At 38.9% G+C, this 23,605-nt stretch overlaps 1 protein-coding gene across 1 annotated transcript in view; it reads right to left on the reverse strand.

Annotated features, from left to right (window-relative positions):
• Positions 1-23,605, reverse strand: part of myo3b (myosin IIIB) — a 316,747-nt gene that overhangs the window by 134,682 nt on the left and 158,460 nt on the right. Inside the window, exons 22-24 of the mRNA XM_052029302.1 lie at positions 23,108-23,187; positions 18,641-18,718; positions 17,781-17,986 (exon numbers count right to left, since the gene is read on the reverse strand). Of these exons, the coding sequence (XP_051885262.1) occupies positions 17,781-17,986; positions 18,641-18,718; positions 23,108-23,187 (364 nt within the window). The remainder of the gene's footprint in view (positions 1-17,780; positions 17,987-18,640; positions 18,719-23,107; positions 23,188-23,605) is intronic.

Here is a 23,605-nt window from a genome sequence, read left to right on the forward strand (position 1 = left end):
AACAACACCTCATATTCCATCTTGGTAGTCTCCAATTTGACGGCATCAACATCGATTTCTCTCACTTCCGGGAACCACTCCCCTCTGTTACCCACCCCCCCCCTTTAGCCAGCCCCATTACCCCTTCTCTTTCCCCTCCCCTGCCCTCATGACTGCCCACCTCCATCCCTTTATTCCATGGTCCACTGTCCTCTCCTTTCAGATTCCATCTTCTTCAGCCCATTGCCTCTTCCATCTATCACCTCCCTGCTGCTCACACCATTCCCACTTCCCCCCCCACCTACCTATCTCCCCCACCACCCAGATTCACCTATCACCCACCAGCTTGTGCTTTTCCCTCTCCCTCCACCCTTTTATTCTGTCTTCTGCCCTCTTTCTTTCCAGTCCTGATGAAAGGTCTCGGCCTGAAATGTCGACTGTTCGTTTCCCTCCATTGATGTTGCCTGACCCATTGAGTTCCTCCAGCATTTTTTGTGTGTACTCCAGATTTCCAGCATCTGCAGTCTTTCTTCTGTCTTAAGTTAACTGGACTACAGTTTTCTGCTTTATGGCTCCCTCCCTTTTTGAATAAAGTTACATCTACTATATCTCCAATCTAATGGAACCTTGCTTAAACTGAGAGAATTTTCAAAAATTAAACCAATACATTAACAATCCCAATAGTCCCTTCTTTTGCCAACCAATGAAATCCTTCAAGACCCAGAGGAACGTTAGTTCCCAGCATCAATAATTCCACTTCTCTTTGCTTGCATTGTAATTGTTCTGAGCTTTTTCATCCCTTCTAGTTCATGATTTACAGCTGTTGCCAGTATACTCTAAATTGAAGACCGATATAAAATATGTTTAATTCACCTGCCATCTCTTTGTTTTCTCACCATTAATTCATTGGGCTTACTTTCTATAGGACCAACATTTAGTTTGTTAGCACTTCTCTTTTTAGATATCCATAGAAAATCTTACTCTGTTGTTTATTTATAGCTAGCTTTATCTCTTACTCTGTTTTCTCCCTTACTAATCTTTGCTTTACTTTACATTAAGTCTTCCAATTTTAAAATCAGAAGTTCTTAAGTTGTTAATTGGCCACTAAATTGCCCACAGGTGAGTAGGATAACTTGGGTAGAGCTGGAGGGAATGTGGGGAGAATAAGTTGGTACAGAACTAGTTAAGTTGGTGCTCTACACAAAAAGTGCTGGAGGAACTCAGCAAGTCAGGCAGCATCCATGGAGAGAAATAAACAGTCAATGTTTTGGGCCAGGACTGGAAAGGAACCTTCTTATTCTGGATTCTGCCCTCTTGCTTTCCAGTCCTGATGAAGGGTCTCAGCTGGAAACATCAACTGTTTATTTCCCTCCATGGATGCTGCCTGACCTGCTGAGTTCCTCCAGCACTTTTTGTGTATTGCTCCAGATTCCAGCATCTGCAGAATTTTTTGTGTCTCCATCTTAAGTTGGTGCTCGATGGTTAGCATGAACTTTGTTGGCTGAAGGGCCTGTTTCTGTGCTGTACGACTATGATGCTCTGATTGCTTCACAGGTTGGTGCAATTAGATTAAAAACCACTGAATCAAAGGACATACTGTAAAAGATGGAAAGAAAGGGATTCTTTGACAGTTAAAGAAGAGGAAGATCTAATTGCAAAAGGGGAACTTCTAAATATGGCATCTTGGTAACTGAAGTTACAGCAGCAAATGGCTGGGCAGAAAGACAAGTTGAAGCATAGGTGACTGCTCTCAGAGTAAAAAGAATTCTATGAGCAGTGATTGCAGGGTTGGGTGAAGTCATGGAATTAGGAGGAATGCCAGTAATGGATTTATATATGAAAATGTTAAATTAGATCTACTGGGTGTCCAAGTCCCTGATTACATTAGCAAAGACAGGTTTAACAGTTGGGTGGAATCTGGTGCTGAATGATTTACAAGTGGCAATGGTTGAGGATGATCATAAAGGAATGGGATGGGGTGGAAGATATCATGTGTAAGACTTGCCCCTGGTTGGTGGATGGTAGGTGAAGTACAAGAATGGGACAGTTTCGGTTCCAATTCAAATGGATGCATGGGTGGACCAGTCAAAGAATGCCAAGATAGACAGCTAAATAGAAGTAATTGGCTTGGGCATTATGCAGCAGTCAGAACATATCTGCAAGCGTACACAGAGGGAATTCAGCTTACAAAAGGCAACACAGAGATTCGAACAGACATGCCCTGATCATAAACGATGGTTAAATTCAGAATCTTCTCTGAAATATGAGAACATGTAGCATACAAATCTAATGATTAGAATATAAGACTGCAACCATACTTTGAGAATCAGAGCACAATATGTGGCATTATGCATTATCAACTGAAACCAAACAATCCCAATCATATTAGATATTCATCAAAGCCCACATAAAAGCAAAGAAATACAAAATTAGCTTATGCAGGAATTTCCCTTTCACTAAGGTTTGAAAAAAGTTGCCTGTGAAGTTATCTACACCTGCTTTTGCAAACATGAAACAAACTTTGATATTTTGGCAGTTCTGCAAAAGAGAGAAAAGGGGGGAAAAAAGCAAAGGAAACGAGCTCTGATCTGCACTGCCAATGTAGCAGCAACACCTGTAAATGTCCAATATGCTGCCAAATTCACAGGTAGCTTGAACCACTGCCAGTTTAACTGTAGTAATCAGCAGAAAATACAAAGTAAAATGATTGCTGGTGCTCATGTTTATCCTTCAGTTACCAACAAAATGAAATATTAAAATCAAAAGTCCAGCCAGACCAACGATTTCTATATTGAATTGTTAATTAAATAATCAAAATGTTATTAATTACTTTAATAATGCTGGAAGCTCATAATTAATATATTTATATACAATTATTTAGCCTTGATAGAGACATAATGCATCAAGGTCAGAAATAAATAATTTTATCAAAAACAGCTATTAAATATTTCATGAATTTAAAACTTCTGAATGTACAAAAAAAAAGACTTCATTAAACAAATTCCAAATACAAAAATTAATCTTATTTGCGTAAGTAAATACATCAAATTACACTTTCTAATTTAGGACATGCAATACAATTTCACAATGGAGCAGAAAATCTAGGCGTGTTGTCAGGTGCAGATTCAGAATGGCTCACAATCGTGTCTACATTGGCAAACTGTAAAATATGAAGTTTGGGTCATTTGCCTTGGTGGGTGGGAGCACTTGTGCAAGGATTGTCCATGGTTTCTATTGGACTTCTGTGCTTGAGCCTGTGACTTACAACATGTCCTTTCATCTCCCACCTCCAGCTCATCCTGTCCACTCATAGTACATGCAAACATTTTTGCAATTTGAGTTGAGTTTTAGCACTCCACCTTGGTGGCCCCAGAGGGGCAACTACAGATTTACTAAAGATTATTTTAATTTTCTCATTTGATTAGATGTGATGGACAGTAAGTGGTTTCCAGGTTCAGATCCACATCCACATGAATATCTCTATCATCTGGTGATGGCTTCCAATCTGTAAATGTGACCTAACTGTCCTGCTTCTTTATGTCCCATTTTTAACAGAATAGAGAGCAGCAAGTAGAAAGTAGTAAAGTTGGAAACTAGGAAACCTGTCCTTCATGAAAAAATAATAGGGGCAATAGAACCTGCGGGTAATACAAATTCATTTTCTCATTCAACATACAATGATGGAGACATAGTTTATTAGAGTTTATTGTCCAAGATTAACATCCAAGATTTATAAATCCAATGAAGCACTCCTACTTTCTAGCCCATTAGCAAAAATGCTATCTGAAAATCTAAAGAAAATTTACACATCATGTATACATGAGAAATGTCTACTTAATAGAGGTATTTCAAGACACAGTAAATTGGGACCTCTGAATAAAATGCTACTTTCAAAAGAGAAAAGGATATAACTAGGAGTGGAAATGCACTCCTGGCATCCCATTGGTTGGGGAAATGACAAAAAGATAATGAAACTGATTTGGAACATTTATGTTATTTTAAACTGCAAAATATTATAATTTTAACTAGATGTTAATCAATCATTGAAATGTTATGGTTTACTGACGGTGATTTAAATTGGGCATTCGTGTAATCTGTGGTACTTGGTCGATGATTTATAACAACAGCAACTTGGCATATATAAGAAATTGAAGCAAGACTAGACTATTCAGCCTCACATGCCTGCTCTGACAGAGGGCATAGCATTAAGGAGAAAAGGGGAAAGTTTAAAAGGAGTTGAGGGAGGCAATTTTTTTTTCACACTGAGAATCAAGTGCCCGGAGTGGTGATGGAAGCAGATATAATAGTGACGTTTAAGAGGCATTTAGGTAGGCACATGAACAAGCAGGGAATTAGAACAGTGCAGCACAGGAAAAGGCCCTTCAGTCTATGATGTTGTGCCAAATTAATTAAACTAGTAATTAAATGCTGAACTAAACTAATCCTTTCTGCATTCACAATGTCTATATCCCTCCATTTGCTGCATACTCATGTGCCTATCTAGGAGTCTCATGAATGCCTCTATTGTATTTGCCTCCCCACCATCCCTGGCAGCACATTCCATGCACGCACCACTCTCTGTGTCAAAAAAACACTTGCCCTGCTCATCTTCTTTGAACTTACCCCCTCTCACCTTAAATGCATACCCTTTTGTATTAGGCATTTTGACCCTGGGAAAAAGATACAGCTGTCTACTCTATCTATGCCTCTCATGATCTTATAAATCTCTATCAGATCTCCCCTTAGCCTCCACTGCTCCAGAGAAAACAACCCAAGTTTGTTCAACCTCTCCTTATAGCACATGCCCTCTAATCCAGGCAGCATCCTGGTAAACCTCTCCAGCACCCTCTCCAAAGCCTCCACATCCTTCCTATAATGGGGACAACCAGAATTGAATGCAACACTCCAGATGCGGCCTACCTACAGTTTTATAAAGTTACAACATAAATTCCTGACTCTTGAACTCAATGCTTTGACTAATAAAGGCAACCTTCTTTACCGCCCTATCATCCTATGCAGTGACTTTCAGGGAACTATGGACTTGGATCCCAAGATCTCTCTGTACATCAACACTGTTTAGGGTCTTGCCATTAACAGTGTACTGTTCCTTTACATTTGATCTCCCAAAATGCAACACCTCATATTTGACTGGGTTAAACTCCATCTGCCATATCTGCAACTGATCTATATCCTGCGGTATCCTTTGGCAGCCTTCTCCACTATCCATTACACCAGCAATCTTCGTACTGTCTGCGAACTTACTCACCACCCATCTACATTTTCATCCAGGTCATTTATTTATATCACAAACAACAGAGGTCCCAGTACGGATCCCTGCAGAACATCATTAGTCATGGACCTCCAGCCAGAATAAGACCCATCAACCACTACCCTCTGTCTTCTATGGACAAGCCAATTCTGAATCCAAATGGCCAATTCACCATGGATCCCATGGATCTTAATCTTCTGGATGAGCCTTCCACAAGAGACCTTACCAAACTAAAATCCATGTATACAATATTCAGAGCTCTACCTTCATCACCTCCTCAAAAAACTCAATCAAGTTAGTAAGACACAACTTGCCCCACTCAAAGCCATGCTGACTGTCCCTAATTAGACCACGGTTTTCCAAATGCTCATAAATCCTATCCCTAAGGAATCCCCTTCAGTAACTTCCCTACCACTGACGTGAGACTCACTGGTCTATAGTTTCCAGGATTATCCCCATTTCCCTTCTTGAATAATGGAACAACACTCGCTACTAGCCAGTCCTCTGGGACCTCACCTGTGGCTAGAGAGGACACAAAGATCTTGATCAAGGCCCCAGCAATCTCATCTCTTGCTTTTCTCAATAACCTGGGGTATATCCCATCAGGTCCTGGGGAATTATCCACCTTAATGTTCTTTTAAGAGACTCAACACTACCTCATTATCCCAAAATGCCCCAGCATATTAGTACACTCCACACTGATCTCCCTATCCTTCTCGTCCTTCTCCTTGGTAAATATTGATGCAAAGTACTTATTTACGACCTCTCCCACATCCTCCACCTCAAGCACATGTTCCCTCCTTTATCCCCGAGTGATCCTACCTACTCCCTAGTTATCATCTTGCTTGTGATGCATGTATGGAATGCCTTGGGATACTCTTTAATCCTACTTGACATGGCCCCACCTGGCTCTCCTAATTCCCTTCTTGAGTTCTTTTCTGGCTTCTTTATAATCCTCAAGGGCTCTGTTTGATTTTATCTTCCTAAACCTTACATATGCTTCCTTTTTCTTCTGCAGTTGAGGGATATTGAACATGTCCAGACATTTGGATTCATTTAATTTGACATCATGGTTGACATAGACTTTGTGGGCCAAAGGGCCTCTTCCTGTGCTGTTCTCTGTTCTATGACTTTCAATATGACCACTGCTAATCTTTAACCTCAGCGCCACTTTCCTGCCATAATTCCACATCCCTTAATTCCCTTAATAGCCAAATCTTAATTGACGTCTGTCTTGAATACACTCAACGACTGAGCCCCAACACCCCAAGGGCAGAGAATACCAAAGGTTCGCTACCCTTGGGTAAGAATATTCATTTGCATCTCTATCCTGAATAGCAGTGCCCTTACTTTAAGACTGTGATCTCTGGTGCTGGATACTCCAGCCAGGAGAAACAATATCCCTGTATTTACTCTGTCATATCCTGTAAGAATTTTGCAGCCTGGTTTGCTTAATCTCTCCTACTACAACAAACCTGCCATCTCGGGATTCAATCTGCTACACTCTGTCTCTCTTAGTTCAGTTGGGTAACCAGACATGTGCACAGTTTTCCAGGTAGGGTGTCACCACAGGCTTATACGATTGGAACAAGATAACTCTTCCCATGCACTCAAATCCTCAAGCAAGGAAAAGCAACATGTTGTTTGCCACCTGAATTGTTTGTTGTGGTTACACGTTAATCCTCAGTGATACATGGACATGGACACCAGGTCTCTCCACACACCAACTACTTTTAATATGTCATCATATTTAAAAAAAAAACTTTGCCTTTCTCGTGTTTCTACCAAAATGGAAGACCTCACATTTTTCTACAGTATGTTTTATTTTCCATGCCCTTTCCCATTCATTGACCCTATCAGCCCACAGCAGCTTTGTATCATCAGCCAACTTGGAAATACTATATTGAATTCCTTCACTTAAATTATTGACATAGATTGTGAATGGCTGGGGCCCTAGCACCGATCACTATGCGACACTACTAGTCAGAGCTTACCTCCCTGTAAACAAGAACATGAGAGCAAAAGAATTAGGAGCAGGTGGGGGCCTTTTGACAGCTCAAGCCTGCTCCACTATCCCACACAATAATGACTGACCTTCAGCTGCTTCCTGCTTCGACTACTACTTCCTGCTGTATCCCCAGTGTCCCTTGCTCCTGCTAATATCTGTAATCAATTGATCTCTGTTTTGAGCACAATCACACCCCCAGAGTAGAGAATTAAAAAGATTTGCCACCCTCTGCCTGAAGAAATTTCTCTTTGTTTCGGTCCTAAAAGGCCATCTACTTATTTTGTGACTAACTCCTGGTTCTCGACTCTTTAGTCAGAGGAAACATTCTACCACCCCCCCCCCCCACCCCCTCAGTTCAGTTCTCCAAGTATTTCTGGTATGCTTCACCAGGGTCATGGCTCATTTTTCTAAATTATGCAAAATAGACATCTAGCCTATTCAATTTCTTCTCACTGGCAGACCCACTGTCCAAGGAACCAATCTAGTTAAGCTTTGCTGCATTCCCTCTACTGGGTATATAAAGATCAAAACTGTGCACAATACTCAACAAAGCCCTCTATATTTGTAGTAACACAACATTATTCTTATGACATAGAAGGAAGCCATTCCACCCATCAAGTCTTTGCTGACTTTAAGAGCTATCCCATCAATCCCATTCTCTCTCTTATTTCCTGCAATCCATTCTCTCACACATGCCTACTAACATCTCTGATTCTCCTATCAGCCACATACACTGAGGTAATTTGTAGTAGACAATTAGTCTAACAGCTACTATGTCATTTGGGATGTGGAGAAAAACCAGAGCACCTGGGAAAACCCTCATGGTTATAGGGTGAACATACAAACTCCACATGACAGCACTGAAGGTCAAAATTGAACCCAGTATGCTTGAGCTGTAAGACAACTGCAATACCTGCTGCATCACGGTGTTCTCTTGTAATAAAGGACAACACACTGTTTGCTTTCCCAACTGCCTGCTGCACTAGCATGTTAGTTTACAGTGACTTCTGTACAAGGACATCCAAACCCTTTGAACTTCTCTCACCATTTAAAAAAATAACATTTTCTGGTTTTTTTTCCTGCCGAAGTGAATAACCTCACATTTTTCCAAGCTGTACTCCATCTGCCATGTCATTTCCCACAAACTTGGCTTGTTCATATCCCACTGAATCCTCTTTGCATCCTCATCACTACTCACATTCCCACTTAGTTCCCCACTAGTCACAGACTTCCAACCTGATAAGGACCCATTTATGTCTACTCTTTGTTTTCTATTTGTTGACCAACTCTCAATCCATGCTAGTATCTTATCCCTAAATTCCATACGCTCTAGCCTTGTTCGCTAACCTCCTGTTTGTGACCTTTTGAAAGCCTGAAAATCCAAATGCACCACATCCACTAGTTTCAAATCCCTCCCGCATCTACTCCACTAGATATTCTATTTGATTAGTCAAACACTATTTCCCTTTTGCTATTTCTTATTGACAATCATATTATTACTTTCTAATTGTCTTAATATTACATCTTTTATTATTGAGTTTGGTATTTTCACAACTAATACTGTTAAGCTAACAAGTCAATTCTCTTTTGTTCCTTTCTTAAATAATGGGGTCACATTTGCAACCCCCAATCTGCAGGAACCATTCCAGAACCTATAGCATTTTGGAAAATAACTGGAGCATCTACTAGCTCCATAATCATCTCTGGGATCTAGATCATCAGGTCTTCGGGATTTATCAGTTTTCAAATTCATTAATTTGTATATTAGGATCTCTTTGCTAATACTAATTTCTTATACTTCACCATTTGCCTGGACTATTGGTTTTCCAGTATTTGTGAATTTTTTTCCATGAAGATAGGCACAAAGTATTGGTTTAATTCCTCTGTCATTTCCTTATTCTCCATTATAAATCCTCCCATCTGTTTGTAAGGGACCCACATTTTCCATTCACTACTTTTCCTTTTTACATGCCTGTAGAATTTCATACAGTCTGTTTTTCGATTTCTTGCCAGTTTAATTTCATTTTTTTAATTTATTCTTCCTTAATCAATTTCTTGGCTATCATTTGCAGAATTCTAAAACATCCCCAATCCTTAAGCACATTGCTTTTTCTAGCAACTTTTTAAATGTTATATCATGTTCTACTGAGCCAGGCTCTAACTATTGTACCATGTCATCATGATCCCACCTTCTTTTTCTTTTTGCCTGTCCTTCCTAAATGTCAAATGCTCTGGAATATTATGTTCCCTGATTTGGTCAATGTGCAACTACATTTCTATAATGGCAAGGACCCACTTATTCTTACTCTGTTTTCTGTCCATTAACCAATCCTCGATAGCTTTATCCCTGATACTTTGCTCTCCAATTCAGTTTTATAAACTCTGGCATGGCACATAATTGAAGGCTTTCTGTCAGTCTAAATATGCCACATCAGCTGGTTTGTCCTTACATATTCTGCTTATTACAATCACAAAGAGAAACTCTAACGGAGTTTTCAAGTGTGATTTCTCTTTCATAAATCAATGTTTACTTTGCCCAATCCCATTATCACTTCTTTAATAATACATTTGAACATCTTCCCTAGAACTGACATCAGACTAACTGGTCGATAGCTCCCTGTTTTCTCTCACCTTCCTTTCTAAAATGGCAAAAAACAATGCCTCTAAGTAATTTATAGGAGCATTACTACACAATAAGGTTTTGCTGAGGACAGATTAGGTCACACGATCAAAAGTTTATTGGATAAGTAGGTTTTAAAGAGGATGGTAGAGAAATTTTGTGAATAGTGCAAGAGCCTTGGGTGATGAAGGGACAGCCACCAGTGAATAAATTCTGGGGAAACCAGGATGAGCTGACCACAGATATATCAGAAGGTTATAGGGTAGGCAGAGAGAGAAAGAGACAGCGAAACCTTGCAGTGATTTTAAAACAAGAACTTCAGCTGGCATCGTAATGAAGGTAAATTCCCATACAGAATTTGTATAAAAATCACTTTTCTCAGAATTGAACCACTTTCTAATTTGTTCTAAATTTAACAAGAATTGGTACACACTCAATCTTGATAAAGTACTTTTGTCCACTGTACCTGTAGATCTGGTTGCAGTACGAGTTCCATGCAATCAAAGAATAGTTACAGCACAGAAAGAGATAATTTTTCTTGTCATGTCTGTAGCAGCTCTCTGTAAGAGCAATTCCAGCTCATCCGAGCGCCCTTCAAATTCTCTCCTTTCAAATAACTCATCCATTTCGAATGCCGCAATTGAATCTGCCTCCACTACTACCCATAGCAGTATATTCCATATCCAAACCACTCACTGTGCATTTCTTTTTCCTTAAGCCACTTTTGGTTCTGTTGCCCAACACTTCCATTCTCTGTCTGCATGATCCTCCCCACCAGTGGGAATAGTGTCCATCTATTGTGTTTATAGCCTTTAGGATTTTAAGTACCTCTATCAGGTCACCTCAGATCCAAGGAGAACAACCAAAGCTTCCCCAGTCTATCCACATAATAAAATTCCTTATTTCTGAAATCTTTTCTGCACTCTCTTTAAAGCCTTCAAATCTTTCCTACAACTGTGGCACCCAGAACTGGATACAATACTCAAGCTGTGGCTGAACCAATAGCTTATAATGGTTCACCAAGGCTTCCTTGCTCTTGTACTCTGTTCCTTTAATTGTAAAGTACAGGATGCTGTACCTCTTTTTGATTACCATCTCAGTCTGCCTTGTCACCTTCAACAAACTACAGACCCAGACCTCCCTACTCTTGTCCTTCTGTTTGTATATTGTCTCCACTCATCTTTCCCACTAAAACACAACACCTTACATTTCTGCACATTAAATTTCATCTGTCATCTATCCACCCATTTCACCAGCCTGTCTTTGTCTCCTTGCGGTCCTTCTCACAACTGACTATGCCTCCAAGTCATTCATCTACATTAGAAGTAAAGGTCCTAGGAATTGACCTCTGGGGAACCCCTTTGTACATTTACCACCTGTCCAAAAGAACTTTCATTAATACTTTGGTTTTCTATGTCTTGACCAACTGAGTACCTGTGCAACTACAGTCCTTTTCTTTCATCAACTTCAATCCTGATGACAAACCTATTATGTGACACTTCAACAGATGCCTTTTGGGAGTCCATATGTACCAAATCAACCACATTTCTCTTATTAACTCTGTTATGTCATCAAAAAAAATTCAATCGCATTATAAGACAAAATTTGTCTTTAACATGTCCATGTTGGCTTTATCTATTAAATCCACACTTTTCCAAGTGATTGCTAATTCTGTCCTGGTTCATTGTTTATAGAACTTTCCGTCACCAAGGTTAAACTGACTAATCTGTAGTTACTGGACTTATCAAAACACACTTCTCTGAACAAGAGTGTAACATTTGCAATTTTCCAACCTCAGGAATCTACTTATTGTATATTATAAAGAGCCATCTAAATCATCAAAGCTCTACGAAGGAAGTTAAGACATCAAGCAGCTTTTCATATTAAGATGTCTCATTGAACTGGTGATAGAAACATGCATTTTAATCAGTACCGCTTTTGCAAGCTCCTTTTTCAGCTCCAACCTACAGATCTAGGCTTGCAGATGATCTTTATCCAAAATGCAGGTACATAAAAAGCTGAATAAATAGAGTAAAAATATTATCTTTTCATAGTTTATTATTAATCCTTACTTAAAATAGTTAATTCTTCCTGTGAAACAATTTGCAGATTACATCAGTAGAAACAATGAAAACTGAAAGTATCAAGATTATCAATGGTACACCAATTAAGCCAAACACCAAACTATCCCTTTAATCCACTTGCACAAAAATATTTGCTGTTTCTTCATGAAATTATTGATATGCAACTGATAGCAAACTATGATACCCATAAACATACCAAGTTTCCAACCCGAAGGGGACTGATATCCGAGTGGGCAGGTTTAATAGAGCTGTTAGGGAGGGTTTAAACTAATTTGGCAGGGGGATGGGAACTGGAGTGATAGGGCTGAGGAAGGGGAAAACAGTAATAAATCAAAGATAGCGTGCAGTAAAGAGGACAGGAAGGACAGGCAGGTGATGGGGCAAATTTGCAACCAGTGGGATGAGTTGCAGTGCAATAGAGTAGCAGTGCAATCAAAGCAAAAAGTACCAAATACTGGACTTAAAGTATTATACTTAAATGCATGCAGCATAAGAAATAAGGTGGATGATCTTGAAATACAGCTACAGATTGGCAGGTATGATGTTGTGGCCACCACTGAGACGTGGCTAAAGAATGGATGTCTTTGGGAGCTGAACATCCAAGGATACATGGTGTATCAGAAGGATAGGCAGGTAGGCAGGGGGGTGGCGTGGCTTTGCTGGTAAGAAATAATATTAAATCATTAGAAAGAGGTGACATAGGATTGGAAGGTGTAGAATCTTTATGGGTTGAGTTAAGAAATCGCAAGTGTAAAAGGACCCTGATGGCAGTTATATACAGGCCTCCAAACAGCTGATGTGATGTGGATTACAAATTACAACAGGAAATAGAAAAGGCTTGTCAGAAGAGCAATGTTATGATAATCGTGGGGGATTTTAACATGCGAGTGGATTGGGAAAATCAGGTTGGTACTGGATCTCAAGAGAGAGAATTTGTAGAATGTCTACGAGATGGCTTTTTAGAACAGCTTGTTGTTGAGCCCACTAGGGGATTAGCTGTACTGGATTGGGTATTGTGTAATGACCCAGAAGTGATTAGGGAGCTTAAGGTGAAGGAACCCTTAGGAAGCAGTGATTACAATGTGATTGAGTTCACTTTGAAATTTGAGAAGGAGAAGCCGAAATCCAATGTGTCGGTATTTCAGTGAAGTAAAGGAAATTACAGTGGCATGAGAGAGGAACTGGCCAAAGTTGACTGGAAAGGATCACTAGCGGAAAGGATGGCAGAACAGAATGGCTGGAGTTTCTGTGAGAAGTGAGGAAAGTGCAAGACAGATATATTCCAAAAAAGAAGGAATTTTCGAATGGAAAAAGGACGTAACCGTGGCTGACAAAAGAAGTCAAAGCCAAAGTAAAAGCAAAGGAGAGGGCATACAAAGATGCAAAAATGAGTGGGAAGATAGAGGATTGGGAAGCTTTTAAAAACTTACAAAAGGTAACTAAGGAGGTCATTAGGAAGGAAAAGATGAACTATAAAAGGAAGCTAGCAAATAATATCAAAGAGGATACTAAAAGCTTTTTCAAGTATATAAAGAGTAAAAGACAGGCGAGAGTAGATATAGGACCCATAGAAAACAAAGCTGGAGAAATTGTAATGGGAGACAAGGAGATGGCAGAGGAACTGAATGAGTATTTTGCATCAGTCTTCACTGAGGAAGACATCAGCAGTATACCAGACAGTCAAGGGTGTCAGGGAAGAGAAGTGTGTGCAGTCACAATTACAACAGAGAAGGTACTCAGGGAGCTGAATGGTCTAAGGGTAGATAAATCTCCCAGACCAGATGGAATGCGCCCTCATGTTCTGAAGGAAGTAGGTGTAGAGATTGCGAAGGCTTTAGTAATGATCTTTCAAGAATCAATAGATTCTGGCATGGTTCCGGAGGACTGGAACATTGCAAATGTCACTCTGCTATTTAAGAAGGGTGCGAGGCAGCAAAAAGGAAATTATAGACCTGTTAGCCTGACATCGGTGGTTGGGAAGTTGCTGGAGACGATTGTCAAGGATGAGGTTACGGAGTACATGGAGGCACATGACAAGATAGGCCAAACTCAGCACGGTTTCCTTAAAGGAAAATCCTGCCTGACAAACCTATTGCAATTTTTTGAGGAAATTACAAGCAGGCGAGATAAAGGAGATTCAGTGGATGTTGTGTATTTGGATTTTCAGAAGGCATTTGACAAGGTGCCGCACATGAGGCTGCTAAGCAAGATAAGAGCCCATGGAATTACAGGAAAGTTACGAGCATGGATGGAGCATTGGCTGATTGGCAGGAAACAGAAAGTGGGAATAAAGGGATCCCATTCTGGTTGGCTGCCGGTTACCAGTGGTGTTCCGCAGGGGTCCGTGTTGGGGCCGCTTCTTTTTACGTTGTATATCAACGATTTGGATTATGGAATAAATGGCTTTGTGGCTAAGTTTGCCAATGATACAAAGATAGGTGGGGGGGCGGGTAGTGTTGAGGAAACGGAGAGTCTGCAGAGAGATTTGGATAGACTAGGAGAATGGGCAAAGAAGTGGCAAATGAAATACAATGTTGGAAAGTGTACGGTGATGCATTTTGGTAGAAGAAATAAACAGGCAGACTACTATTTAAATGGGGAGAAAATTCAAAATTCAGAGATGCAAAGGGACTTGGGAGTCCTCGGACAGGATACCCTAAAAGTTAAGCTCCAGGTTGAGTCGGTGGTAAAGAAGGCGAATGCAATGTTGGCATTCATTTCTAGAGGAATAGAATATAAGAGCCGGGATGTGATGTTTAGGCTCTATAAGGGATTGGTAAGACCTCACTTGGAGTACTGTGTGCAGTTTTGGGCTCCTTATTTAAGAAAGGATGTGCCGACTTTGGAGAGGGTTCAGATAAGATTCACTAGAATGATTCAAGGAATGAGAGGGTTAACGTATGAGGAATGTTTGATGGCTCTTGGGCTGTACTCCTTCGAGTTCAGAAGAATGAGGGGGGACCTCATAGAAACATTTCGAATGTTAAAAGGCCTGGACAGAGTAGATGTGGCAAAGTTGTTTCCCATGGTAGAGGAGTCTAGTACAAGAGGGCATGACTTCAGGATTGAAGGGCGCCCATTCAGAACAGAGATGCAGAGAAATTTTTTTAGCCAGAGAGTGGTGAATCTGTGGAATTTGTTGCCATGGGCGGCTGTGGAGGCAAAGTTATTGGGTGTATTTAAGGCAGAGATTGATAGGTATCTGAGTAGCCAGGGCATCAAAGGTTATGGCGAGAAGGTGGGGGAGTGGGGCTAAATGGGAGAATGAATCAGCTCATGATAGAATGGTGGAGCAGACTCGATGGGCCGAATGGCTGACTTCTGTTCCTTTTTCTTATGGTCTTATGGGTAACTATGTAAAGTAAACTACAATTAAATTAATAACTGATCAATCGACATATGGGTAAATAAATGATAAACCAACACAGCATATTTTGTTGCAAAAGATTATACTATGTTCCAAATTTTGGTTAGCTTTGAAATATAAATGCATCAGAAAACTGCTATGTAGTCTGTGGGGTATGTAGTGCACACACCTGTTGTTGCAGACACTAAGTCACACTCAAACTGCATGCTCATTATAATGAATAGCATAGACTGACATCATTGTCTGTGCTAATCCCTGGCAGTGCATCAACCGGTGAAGCCTGAAATCAACCACCTCCAATACAATTTAATACCAGGCAGCAGTTTTTAAAGCAAGAGTTCAACAGAGAGCAACATTAAAATGGCCAGCCTTGATTGTCCATCCCTTGAGAAGGTGATGGTGAACTTGTTGAACCTCAAGCTTTAGTACTGGTTCTTCTACAGCACTCTTAGATCTCATATTGTCTCACAACTTTGAAGGAGGCCATTCAGCCTATTGACTCTATGCCAGATCTTATAGGATTCCCAACAGTCCCATTCCTTGTATCCTATTCTTTCTCACATGACCTCAGGCAGGGAGTCTCAGCACTATGACACAGCGAAGATGAAGGAATGACATAGGACAATGATGAAGTGGACTGCTTGGTCCAGGATAGTCCTTGAACGTGAATGTATACTTTTCTCTAGTAAAGAGTCAAGGTCAAGGAGAGGTAGGGTGACCAAATAGCAAGAGTGAAAAATTGCAACGCTTCCTTTTAATGCTGAGTGACTGAAAACAAACTCAGCCAGCAATAAGATGTTATTGGTCAGTCAGAGAAGAGATTATACTGGAAGGTGATCTTCTGACTGGATCCAGAATCATCATACCAAAAAGATGCAAGGACCATTACTTCAAAACATATATGAAGGCCACATGATAAGCTGTGTCCTGTATTAATACATACTGTGTAGGCTAAAAGTAAAGAAATACACAACAAAACAATATGATGTCTATCACATAGGCCATTGAAGATTGGTAGTAAAAACATTTTAAAAAATACACACACAGAGGCTAGTCATTGTAGTCTCAGCTGATATGTGAGATATTGAGAAAGCAAGTGTGGGAAGCCTTGGTATCTTTACACATAACCAAAAAATACACAAATTTGGAGGCCTTTATGTTTTTTTTAAATCTTGGGTGCTCAATGAATACAGTGTGGTTCTGCAATGACCATTCTCTGTAGGACTAATCTGATCAATTAAAATTATTTAGAAGCTATAATGATAGTCATTCATAATTAGAGCACCACGTTATCAAAATCTATAAAAACCCCTTCTCCTCTGAAATTCCAAATTCATCATTCTATAACATTGCTTTCTTGGAAACCAGCTGTATCCCAACTCCAATCCCAGGTTTGCAATGCCTGGCCATATCTGCAGAGATGTGAGCTATACCTTCATAATTTTCATTAATGAGCTGAGCTTGTCAATATTCACCCTCTGACACTAAATTGCTGTTTTCGGATTTTATTCATGCATGCAGGGGAGATTTAAGAGATCAAGGGGTGAATGCTTGTCAGCCTGCAAAAAATCTCCTGATTCATATAGCTCCATTAAATTTATGAGCCCTCAATTGCACCACTCTCAGCAGCCATTACCAAAAGGAGGCAAGGGTGGAGATGGTGCAGTGCGAAGGAAGGGAGGTCAAGCTGAACAAAGCAGCTCTCACCTTCCCTCGTTTCTTTTCTTCCTTACACAGCCTTGCAGCAGCTTTGATGGCTCGCTGCTTCCTAGGATGCGAGAGGCAGCCAAAGGCACTTCTTTATTTGGGAGAATGGACAAGGGAACTCCAGGTTGTCACCATGTCAAATGATGGCAGTGAGTCAACAACAATGTAAACAGTAGTTGTCTCACAGGCCACACCACCCAGTATTCAGTTTGCAGAAGTGGCGATTCTGCACAGCACACTATTGCAAATAAGCATTAATTTTGATTGTGTTATTTATGCTGTGTTTGAAATCTTAGTTGTATCTAGCACCCTACTCAATTCTTCATATGCTTTTCATATCTAACATTCAGAAGATAAATTCTATTTTCATTTTTGATCACTTTTGTGAACTCACTCTAGTAATGAGCATTTTGTCCAAGCAGTATTGACCAATGAACAAATAATCCATTGGCTCTTGCTCTTAGTGTAATTAAAACTATTTATATTCTTGCTAAAATTAGTGATTCGGAATACAATCACAATATGCTTCTAATTTATTCTGAAGCAGAAAACAGACAGAAAAGGGTAAAACAAAGAGGACTTAATCTAGAAGCCTGTGGAAGTAACACAAGATTGGAAATGTGAATTTCTTGCTCATGACAACAAAAGATAAATTCCTTCTATTTGCAGTTGTGCACAACAGGCAGAAAGCTTTTTGTGCTGATTCTATAAACTGAAAACCATAACATCCACCGTATTTTTTATACCTTTTAACAAAGTCTTCAAAGAGGATACGATGAGAATATCCTTGTGCACGAATGCGTATTGTTTCCAAGATGCCAGTGTACCGCAGTTGAACCAATACTCTTTCTTCAAAAAACTTTTCTGCTTGTCTATCATCATTGGGTTTGATGCAACGGACAAAATGAGGCTGTCCAACCACCATTTTAGACAGGAGATCCATCAATGAATACTGTCAAATGTAAAAGTAATATCCACCTGAAGAATTGTTTGCTGACTGATCAACTGTGCTATTAGACAAACATACACTTAAAATGATCAGAACTGAAGAAACATTGTAACAATTTTTGGTGCAAATCACCTGATGCCAATAAGGAAAAGCTGGAGCAAAATAAATAAATCTTTACCATCTACCAGCATTCAAGAACATGTCAGTTCGATGCAACCTGCCCCCCTATAAAAATTACTAAAGGATTTTGACCTTTAAATGTCATGCTGCCGAGGCTTTAACCTCTACCAGATTTATCTAAACCTCTCCAAGATTATTTTCTTTTGGCAACATTACAAATTTTTCATTATTGTATTTTACAATTTAAAATATACATTTCATGATGTATCTGTAATTACATCTCTTTAATAAAATATTTCAGTCAAAATATTAAGAAATAGTTGGAGAATAGAACAAAAAAAACAAAAGCAGATGCACAGCATTAAGTTCTATATAATGGCCCACATCAGCCTTTGAACATAACAGTAAACTTCCCTCCCACCCCCAACAGCAAATGCATGCTCCCCTTTAAGCTCTTTGGTCTTACTAAAAATTTAGGTTCTTCAAATTAATGCAGTTTTGCTTTTAAGATAGCTGTTACTGAATTAATAATCTTACCCTAAAATAAGAAGCCACAGTTTGTCTTTTCATGTTTGTTGTTTCCTCGGGATGTCGCATAACTTCCATTGTATCAACCTGGTTACAGGACAGAAAAAAAGTCAGGAAAATGTAAATTAAAAAAAACACCTTCACCCCCTAGAACTATTATTTGCATTCAGGGTGATAAAATTAACAATAAAAAAATGCAGAGAATCAGCAACTGAGAGTCAATAAAAATAAAAGAAATCATAGGGTACTAGCTTAAAGGCATACTGTGTATATTAAACCAGAACTCAATTCATATTTTTACTATTAAAACCAACATAAAATTTGCCCTTAATATAAAATTCTGTCTTCAAAGTAGCCATATTAACCACACTCTATTAACATTTTGATGATGTTATATTTTTCAAACAACATATTTCATCAAATCTAATGAAGCACTAAAATGAATGTCTTCAGATTATGCTTACACTGCCATCATTAATACTGGTATGCACTGCTGTTCGCCATGTAAATATATTTAGAACATAGGTACGTGTTTGGTTTAGTGCATAATTTATTGTTATATCTTTCCATTTAGGCAAAAGAAAGAAATTTAGTTTATTTGTGAACTAATAACTTTTTTCCTGGGTAATTTCCAAACTATGCATATTCATGAATATACTACAAGTATAACTAACAGTTATGAGGAAATTACCTACATAAATACAAATTGAAAATGTTTCTTGTTAAATTTGGGAAATTTCACAATGTTGTGTTGGGGTGGTAGCAACACCCCAAACTACAAAGTGATAGCACTTAGCTGCATCTTGTGACTTCCTGCATGCCAAATTCCACAAGATGGCCCAAATGAAGCAAAATACTCTCCATACCTGCAGAGGTGATTAGAGAGTGAATCATCCCAAATTACTTGAAAATTTAATGACAGAGCCGAGGAACAGATCATCTGTTCATCATAAAAGGAGAGGAACAGAGCATAATTAAGGACATAAGGCAACAGGAGAAAAATACATAGAAATGGGCTTTTTATAAAATGTATGAATATACTCAAAGTTTAAAAATGTTTGCTATATTTTTTGAAAATGTGGGAATTATTCTGGAACTCGTACTGTTTTCAGCTTTCAAGCATGTAAAACTTGATGTACACAAATTAGTGATTTAAAGACAAATAGATAAAATAAATGGATATTTCATAATGCAAGTAAATTTAACCTTTAAGCATTAGCTATGAACATCAACTTTTCTCTGCAAATAGCAGATGACCAGTAACTGAGATGTTCAAAGCACATTGATATTAAGGTGCTTAACTCAAATATTCTTTGGCCAAAATATATACTAGAAAAAAAACGAAAGCTCATTTGTCTCATTAAAGCTGCTTTTGTTTCTAAAGTAATTCAAAAAGTAAAATGAAGCTTACACTCTACAATAATACATAAAATACAGAAAATGACAAAATTTGAATAACTTTTGATATAATTATTTTACCAAACTTCTATAAATTGGCAAGTAAAATTGTATTTTCATGCAAGGCATACTCAAAATTGATAGGATGATTGAAATATTGACTTGGAGCTGGAATACTAGAAATGGATGTCTTGATGCTACAAACACTGGTAACTCCCAATGGATACCAATCTGCAGCTGAAAGAGAATTCAGATTTGAGTTTGCCTTCCAGAAGTTTATAGGTTGTTTCTTTATTTATTTCTCTATCCTTTGATTATAACTGCATTGATCATTTAGATGTTCAAATAGATTTCACCTGTAACAAAAATTTTCAACCAAAATCCAAATTCATGGCCCTCATTGTCATAATGATGAAGCCACTTGGCAAAGAGAGGAGTTGATTGATAAAATATCAGTCAGCTGACAGAGAGAGTAGGCCCTGCAACAGCCAGGACCTCCTGGTGGCCAACCACTTGGATTCCACATCCCATTCCCATACTGACTTGTCTGTCCATGGCCTCCTCTGCTGCCACGTTGAGGCCATGCACAGGTTGGAAGAACAACACCTCATATTCTGCCTTGGGAGTCTCCAACCTGATGGCCTTAACATCGATTTCTCTGACTTCCAGTAACCCCAGCCCTTCTTATTCTCCCCCACCCCCCCCAAACTCCTTTGTCTTCCCTTATTGCTATGGCTCCCTTCCCCTGCCTTGATGACCTGCCGATCTCATTTCTTCCCTTCCCCCATCCTTTATTCCATGGTCCACTGCTCTCTCCTACTGGATTCCTTCTTCTTCAGCCCTTTGCCTCTTCTACCTATCATATTACATCTTCTCCCCCTCCCACTACCTTCCCCCTCTCACCTGGACTCGCCTATCACCTGAACTCGCTTATCACCTGAACTCAACTATTCCCTGCCTGTTTGTACTCCTCCCTCTCCCCCTACCTTCTTATTCCGGCTTCTGCCCTCTTCCTTTCCAATCCTAATGAAGGACCTCAGCCCAAAACATCGGCTGTTTATTTCCCTTCATGGATGCTGCCTGACCTGCTGAGTTCCTCCAGCACTAATTGTGTATTGCTCCAGATTACAACATCTGCAGAATTTCTTATGTCTCAGTAAACTTGTGCAGTATTGAGAGAACACATTCATGGTTTAGATTTTGGCCCATCATTCATATTCAATGGAAAGGAGACTTGGAGACCATGAATGGGAGTTGGACAAAAGGATTGAAGTCCTAGAGAGTGCAATTAATGGTTTGGACAGGGTGGGGTCTATAATCATGGGCACGTCTAGGGTTAGAAGATACTGGTGTGGTGGCAATAGTGGTGAGACACAGAAGCAAAGTTTGGGTCCTTTGAAGCTTGGTCAGTAGTAGCACTCCTGCTCCTTCTAGTTCCATGTTCAGTTAAACTGTCCTTCCTTGGAAGATAAACTTTGGGGTCAGGTTGCCTGAATGTAGCTTGCCTTGATGTTGGGTAAACAAATGTTGGAGCAGGGACATCTAGCAGAATTTAGGCTTGCTATCTACATTTACAGAGGAGCTGTTGCTTGCTTCATTTGTAGATATAGCCTTGTAGATCCATACCAAATGTGGTTCAGTGCACACTTCTGATTCAATGTATGTTGAACTTTCTGCCTGCAGTTTTAGTAGGGTAAGTGTATCTTAATAAATGATCTGGGTCTGTTTGTCAAGGAGTATTCATAAAAACGACCTTAAAAATTAATAATGAAACTGAACCTTGTAAACTCAATACTATCCAAAGAATAATAATGTTTTTTTCATGCTGTACATGATTAGTAAGAGGACTACAGAACCACAGATTTTGTGCTCCTTACAATGTATAAATTATCTTATAATGAATGTCACCTTGTTGCCATTCTTACCTTCAGCAAGTATTTAGGAGACTGTATGTGAAACATAAATAGAATAAAAATGGTCAACAATAAATCAAGAAGATAGATTTCATTCAAGAAATAGAGCAAGAGAGTATTAGCATTGTAAGATTAAAACAGAAGGATGATAATTTCCATAATAATGATCTCAAGGCATTTCAAACCCTCTTATCATACAACTTTTCATTTGTATTCTTATTTTCTCATAGCATTTATAATTTGCACTGAGAAGTACATTGGAGTAAACTTCTGTAAATATAAACACCATATCCCAATAAAAATCTGCATTGGGACATAACATCAAAGCATCTGAACTCATCACATGATCAAATAAATACCAGATTTTCTGATTAAAACTGGAGTGAGGTTCATTATTTAGTCTCTCACATCATAGTGTGAATGCAATCACCAAGGAGGTTTTTTTAAAGATCACACTTATTTCTCACAGCTTGTATTCTTTTTCTTGAAATCTTAGAAATAATTCTGGACATCATAATATTATCATGAGCTACAATTTGTTTTTAAACATCAAGCTAAATAGGACCTGTTCGATGAAAAGGTTATAGCTAAATGTTTGCTGTTTTAGTGTATGTACATATTGGTTTTGCGCTGGCTGTGTTCATTGATTGGCTTAACTTCAGTTGTTTTCTTTGAAGATATAGTAGCTAGAGGGATAGGTACAAGTCCTGGTGACTCACATCATAGGATGCAAATGAAGAACACAAAAACTAAAAGCTTTGATGTAAATGTAAATGCAAAATGCATGTGAAATACAGTTGATGATAGGCAATTAAAACTGATCAATTATAAACTTTAGTTTTAACTACTTAGAATTTTCATTCCAGTTGGATCAACTGTTAGTTAACAATTTCAGTGTATTGCATCTTAGTGCACAACTGAAAAGACCAGAGAAATCAATGTCACCAATGTCTCTATTAATAAACTACTCCCATAAAGCCATTTTACAGATTCCAAATTCATACATGGGACAAAAACAAATTGTACAAAAAAATAAAAAGGAATAATGCCCAAGCATCATTATCAAAATGGGTTTATTAAACAAGTTGTACGTTGTTTATCTCACAAACCTAATTAAAAATAATTTCCTATTTTAAATAGCCATTTATAAAACAAACAAACAAACCTTATTCCGGCTTGCATGTAGTTGTGGAGGTAATGACCTGGATGCTGCACTTATCCTTGCTCTTGACTGTGCTAAGTTACCTGGGAGAGGGAAATATGTAACATGTTAAATAACCGTGTGTAAATCATTCAGGATATGTCAAAGTGTTACTAAGTCTAGCACAAGATGTCCAAATGTTTTTGCTGGCTACATCTTCAGAGGCTAAACTGTGATTAATAGCAATGAAAGGAGCCTTTGAAGAAGGATTGGTGACATCAAAGTCTTAATCCATGGGTGGCAGGATTTTTTTTAATTGAGTGGGAAGCATTTTAATGCACTTCAGCAGATTTAAACCATGAATAAACAACAGGCCATAGCAGATATTCCACACACCTTTCAGCAAATACTAAAACCGAGATATAATTCTCAATTTAAATATGCACAATGTGATAGCAGCAGGATGAACTTTAAAAGAATATTTTGAGAATCATGCAACAGGTGACATCAACATTCCTTCAC

Source organism: Pristis pectinata, chromosome 1 (assembly GCF_009764475.1).
Source record: "Pristis pectinata isolate sPriPec2 chromosome 1, sPriPec2.1.pri, whole genome shotgun sequence".
NCBI classification, from domain to species: domain Eukaryota; kingdom Metazoa; phylum Chordata; class Chondrichthyes; order Rhinopristiformes; family Pristidae; genus Pristis; species Pristis pectinata.